We start from the raw sequence: 6319 nt of genomic DNA, 5'->3' as shown, positions 1-6319 counted from the left end.
AAACTCAATTTTTAAAGAAAACTTATATAAGTTATTTTTACTTTAAAATATTGCAGCATAAATGGAGTTTAAAACACATGCTCTTAATTAGAAGTTATACAGTTAATAACTTTAAATTATTTTTATATCATTAAATCATATAAAGTTATGCAAAAAAGTTGTGTAAAGGGGCAAAAAAAATATTTATACAATAATTGGTAAAATAAAACATACAGAAAATGTAACGCAGTGAAAAAATTTTCATGCATAATAATTAATAACCAAATTAATTTAATCAATCAGATTTAAAGCCAATCTTATGATTTAAAAGTTAAATTTATAATAACATTACTGTAAAATGGAAAAACTTAATAAAAAAATATTCATGAGAATAAATTAAAATCATGATTTATTTACACATTTTTTACAGCATAACCACCTTAAGAGCTAAGATGGAGAGAGACCAAATTTTTCAATGGTGTTGATTACTAATATGAGGAAATCCATAAATGAACTCACAGCAGATCTTAGTTTTTTGGGATCATTAGCAGATATATTCCTACAAATGAGAAATATGAGTTAGAGAGAAAATATTAAGTGCGAAAAGAAAGTGCATATTCCACTGACTGTATAGGGAGACATTATTGTGATGAAGAATCATCTTAGAAACAAAGTGTTTTCTTGATCACCCTTCTTTAAATCCTTCACCCCCCCCCTTGCATTCCACTGATTAAGAGCCACAAAGTTCCCAGGAATTCGATTCAAAAACATAAAGATTAGGAACTTATTTAATTCTTGAAATTTTTCTTACAGTTATTAAACATTCCTGTTTACTATTATAAATTAATAATATAAATATCTATATTTTAAATATTATCTATCTAAGTAGAAAAGCACTTTTACATCATTACAAAATGTTGCTATTTTGCAACAATAATAAAGAATGAATTGAGCGTGTTTCTACCTAACCCCTATTTTAATTATATTACATGGTCTCTTCTTACAGTGGCAGACTATAAGTTAAGAGTGGTGTCATGAAATATTTCATTTTGTTAATAAATTATGAAAAGAAAGGTATATAATTACACAACACATCAGAAACAAAAATTAGTCAGCTAAGTGATAGATTTATAAATTTTCAATAAGTAGAAAAGAAATTTTTTTTGAATATTTGCATTTCTTAATAGTTCATGTAATGAAGAATGAATTCATTTTATCTCAATTTTTCTGAAATTCAGCAGTCTTTCTAAACATTAATATTTTAACCATCAACAGGAGAAGGAAAAAAAAGTACATTTTTAAGATTAATGCACCTTAATAACTTTTTATTTAATGAACAGATTATTGCATCGACCTTAACTATGCAAATTGGTTTGTGGAGACAACACTTTCACTTAAAAATCAGATAGAAAAATGCACTTTCTCTAAATGAACATGTTTTTTTTATTTTTTTATACAGATTTGGATTTTTGACCTTCAATGTAGCCTAGCTGTAATCTGGAAAATTTGGTTTAATAATAAATATGATTACTATTACCTTTGTTACTACTACCTTTTGTATATTTTGTCATATTTCTGTAATTATTTAAAAATTATGTAAACATAATACAGTCGAACCCCGCTATAGTGAACCTGGGATATAGTGAACACTCGGATGTAGTGAACTTTTTTAGCGGTCCCGTCCGTATTCCTATTTAAATAATGTTATTTTTAACGCTTATAGTGAACAGCTTAGAACTTNTTAAACCATTCAAGTTTTTTAGTAGCCTGGTAGCGATCAGAAATTCTCTACCTTGATATAGAATAATAATTATTTCAAAGCACTTTTCTATTAATATTAATTTTTATTTTTAGTTGAAGATCAAGTAAGGTTTAAATTCATATATACATTTTATTTTTATAAAAGTTAAAACGAAAATAAATGTTCATTCATTAAATTTTTATGAATTAGGCATTAATTTTTAAAATTGCTACTATATATGCTTTAAACAAGTCTAAAAATAAGTTATTATTGAGGTTTAAAGTAACATTATTGAGTAACATAAATTATTTTATCTTAAATGTTTTAATTTAATAAATTTAGATTTCACTTTCAATTCAGCCTCTATTATTTCTTTTATTTTCTTATTCTTTTTTATTTATTTGGAGAACACCATTGATATTAAAAGAAAATCAAGCAAAGGGGGGATAAAGGAATAGAAGTTTCTCGAGAAAGAGGAAGTGAAACATTTTTATTTTACTATTAGAATAATGTTTATATCTGTATTAAGAAAGCGGTTGTGATGCAGTGTGAGAAATAAAATCTTTGTTGTGCTTTTTTCCATCAATTTTTGCTTTATTATCTGTTAATTAGTTAATAATTTTTTAAATAACTTATGCAAAATTGCAAAGCCAATTTTCAATCATTCAACTGTCTTATGCAAAAAATATTCTTCAAAAAATTTGGATATAGTGAACCATCGGTTATAGTGGACACATTACTGAGTCCGCAGACGGTTCACTATAGCGGAGTTCGACTGTAATAATGAAATTTGTTTATAATTCTACACACAATATTTTTATTTTATGAATATCATTCTACATAAAAAAGTTTTTTTCATACTTAAGTCTTATTTATTTTAGAAATAGTAAAAAAAATTTTTATTATAAGGCATGCATTTTTACATTGTTTTAAAGTATGTTATTTTAAATGTCAAAATTGACTTATAGTTTCTGGCAATGAAACATAAAAAAAGTCACATTTCTAAATTTGTATTTCTTAATTAACATTAAGGGATCCGAACTTCGACCTATTCTGCATAAACTATTGGAACCTTTTGTTGAAGGTCATGAATCCAGATCTATCAACAAAATGCATGTTTATTCAAAGAAAGTACATTTCTGCACCTGATTCAACTTAAAATATCATCTCAAATTAATTAAGACAATTAAGTTTAGCTCCAAAAAATATTAAAATTTCCAGTATAGTACTGAATAATCACTTGTTTATGTTAATTATATCTTACACCGTGCCATATCTAATATTATACACAATGATAAATTTATTTTAATTCATAAATTTTTTCTCATTAATATTTTTTTTCTTCTTCATTTTAATTACAAAGCTTCAAAAATGTCAGATTTTTATTTTACAAATAAAAATATCAACAAAACATATATACTTACACAATTAATAACTTATCTTGCACTTCTAGTTCTTTGATAACATTGCCTCGTAATGGTTCCTTGTCAATTCTCAAACTGTTGTAAGCTATTACTGCATCTTTATTTGTTGCAAATGGGATTTCCATATGACTATTAGCAGTTAAAGAATAATGCAATACTAAGTCTAAGAGAAAATTATATTAAACCTATAACATTTTTCAAAAGAGAAAAAAAATTAAATTGAAACTATTTAATATCATTAAAATGAATAGTAACAAATAGATTTTGAGCTTGTCGAAAATAAAAAAAAACTTTCACACAGAACTGATTCTACAACTACAGTTTTTGTTACGTATAACTCAATAAATTCAATATTAATTGAAAATGTTTACTTTGATTAAGATTGACATTATATTTATGAGAAACATCTCACAATTAGAAGATTATGATCATGGACCAGCATTATTAATCATGAAAATAATAATAGAAATCTTTAACATTAACTAAGATCAGAAATATCATATTTTCAAAGATATAAAATTTTTTAATATATATTCAATAGCAAATTGAATCTCATAATTAATTCATATTTTTAAGCATTAGTATGAACATTAGAACAAAAAGTCAATCTCACATATACTCATAAAATAATTAAACATCTCTTTTGCGTTTAACAAAATTTTGATCAAATAGAATGTTAGAAAGCATAAAAATTATTTTAAAATATTAAATATGTATTTGGTATTAATTAAAATGCAAAATATAAAGACAAACTCAATGTATAAAGTAAAAGAGCCACTACAATCTATGATAAAAATGTTAAAATGAATTTGGGGCATTTGACTAATGCAGCAAATTATTTATTTACAGATAAACTTTTTTTTCAAAAGAAAAATTAATGTATGTACACTTAGTCAAAAAATATAAAGATATCATGATATTTAAAATTAAAGTAAATATAAGTATTAAAGTTTTTTTTTCCAATGCCTATCTGGAGAATGACCTAACGTCAATACAGGCATCTGAAGGGCAGATTTGTAGGCCACTTTTTCAGGGGCACCATATTTAGTGGGCTAAGGTTGCTCCAACAATAAAGACAGATAGCAGAGAGAATGAAAGAACTTCCACGCCTTACCCTGGATTCGAACCCCGAACCTTTCTGATGCAAGACTAGTTTCCTGACCCATACACAAGTGGGTTGGCTCAAGTATTAAAGTAAATAATTAAAATAAAGTAAAATTTAAAAATAAAGTAAACATATTCGGGCAAGGTTTTTTTAAAAATATATATAGCTTTTTAAACATCTATTATAAGTCAAAATAAAAAACAATGAACTTAGTGCTTAAAAGTATACCTAAGCAATACTTAAAAGTATGATCGATTAATAAAAGGTAAGAATCAAAGATTTCCATCATAAACATAACTATGAAGATTGCTTTAAATTATGCCATTAACCTTAGGTATAATATCTAGAAAAAAAGACAATAGGTATCACCTACATTATTTCTCTAAATGCAATACAAATGACGCAAATATATGAGCATAACTATGTTAATACAATGACTTTCAAAACCTCCCCTAAATTAAAGATTTCATAAACATCATAGCAACAAAACTGTAATTTAAAACAAAATAAAATTTGTGAAACTAAACGAACTTACAATGAGATTTATTTATAAAAACATAAACGAACATTTTGAATATTTCAAATCACAAGCAGAATGTTGAAGCAACATTGCTCTCAACTGGGAATTTTAAAAACGGCAACAAAGAAAACTTTTTAATGTTACATAAATACTTCATAAAATAAGCAAGACATATGAAACAAAACTCTTCTTAACTGCGAATTAAGGGATGATTTCCGTATCGTGATCTACGCCAAAATTGGCGCCAAAATTTGGCGAGATCCCTACGAGTGCCTGCGGGGAGTTTTTTGAGGGGGCGTGGCCAAGAACGGCAAAAATGACGTTTTCACAAATCGTCTGGAGTGGGATGGGCTTCATGATGTAGGAGTTGTTTGAATTATGAAAGAAACAAACCTGATCCTTTCCCTTTGTTTGAACTGGAAACTAAGCAAATATAAAAACAAAGAGACTTAGTTTTAATTTAGGAAAAGAACAATCTTTTAAATGAGTATATTTCAAAAAAAAGTTTTTTAGTATTTCTTTTAAAGTTAATAAATTATTGATTAGCAAAATACGTTTAAAACAAAACCTTTATTCTAACTCATGCAACACTGTTCTGACAAAAAATTATTGTAATTAAACATTAAAGAAGTAATTATAATTTTTTAAATAAATTCTTGTTACATATTACTCTAAATTGGTGAAGTTTTTCTAAAAAAGGAAATAGATTTAAAAAACAAATCTCGAGTTAATTGAACTAATTAAGCACTTAATATTATTAATAAAAACGTAAACTAAGTATTTTCTTTTATAAAAATAAAGTTCAAACTTATTGTAAAATTACTTACCAGCTCTTTCAATGAAATTATCCTTAGATATATAAATAAATCACGGCTGTATTGAAGGAAAAGGAAAGACATAAATAAAAATGTCCGGGGGGGAGGAAGTAGGCATATTCTTGATTTTCAATTATCGGATTACAAATTTATTAAGTTGATTATAAATAATTTATAAAATACTTGGTGAATACAGTTTTTAAAAGCTTAATCTTTTGCTCGGCATTGACTTCATATTAAAAAATAATAACTATGCTTTAATTAAAATGCAGAAGGGTAATTTCTAAAAAATGAAATTAAAATTATTAGTACTGTCGAAGTTATAATTCGAAAATTGAAATAATAAAATTTATTTAAAAATGCCAAACGTTATAGCATAGGGAAAAATTACACGTGAACATGCCTATTCAACATTATAGCAAAACTGAATGACCGCTCTAAATTACCCGCCAATTGTCGAACAAGATGACGGTCGTTCACGTGTCTCCATATNAAAAATCAATTAAAGCAGCAACAAAAGAGATGAAAATTAACAGTTTGCTGCATTCTGTTTAGAAAAAGTTATTTATTCTTACCAAGTTTCAAAATTAGAAACAACTTTTTTTAACAACAGATGTCACTCTACTGACTAAGGAAAATTAAATACATTTTTAACAGTGACCATTCACAACAATACGAACATTCAGAAGTCTGAGCTTATATTTCAGATGAAATAGTTTGACTTCAGCAGTGCCA

The 6319-nt window shown here is 26.0% G+C and overlaps 1 protein-coding gene across 5 annotated transcripts; it reads right to left on the bottom strand.

Annotated features, from left to right (window-relative positions):
- Positions 1–371: 371 nt before the first annotated feature.
- Positions 372–6069, bottom strand: LOC122270410 (EKC/KEOPS complex subunit Lage3). Of its 5 annotated transcripts, none has more exons than XR_011638021.1 (4): positions 5597–6069; positions 4785–5192; positions 3145–3273; positions 372–538 (listed from the first exon to the last, which is right to left on the bottom strand). XR_011638021.1 is itself a non-coding variant. In XM_043047623.2 (4 exons), exons 2-4 carry the CDS (start codon positions 4816–4818, stop codon positions 427–429), a joined length of 309 nt encoding a protein of 102 aa, XP_042903557.1. In that variant the 5' UTR covers positions 4819–5192; positions 5597–6050; the 3' UTR covers positions 372–426. The 5 variants fall into 5 exon arrangements, 2 of the variants coding, with proteins under 2 accessions (XP_042903557.1, XP_071042929.1); XR_011638020.1 differs by having other exon boundaries at positions 3145–3307; positions 5163–5192; positions 5597–6055; XM_043047623.2 differs by having other exon boundaries at positions 3145–3307; positions 5597–6050.
- Positions 6070–6319: the final 250 nt, after the last annotated feature.

This window comes from Parasteatoda tepidariorum, chromosome 10 (genome assembly GCF_043381705.1).
Source record: "Parasteatoda tepidariorum isolate YZ-2023 chromosome 10, CAS_Ptep_4.0, whole genome shotgun sequence".
Taxonomy (NCBI): domain Eukaryota; kingdom Metazoa; phylum Arthropoda; class Arachnida; order Araneae; family Theridiidae; genus Parasteatoda; species Parasteatoda tepidariorum.
Note: the sequence above shows the minus strand (reverse complement) of the source record. Positions and strands in the feature narration are given on the sequence as shown.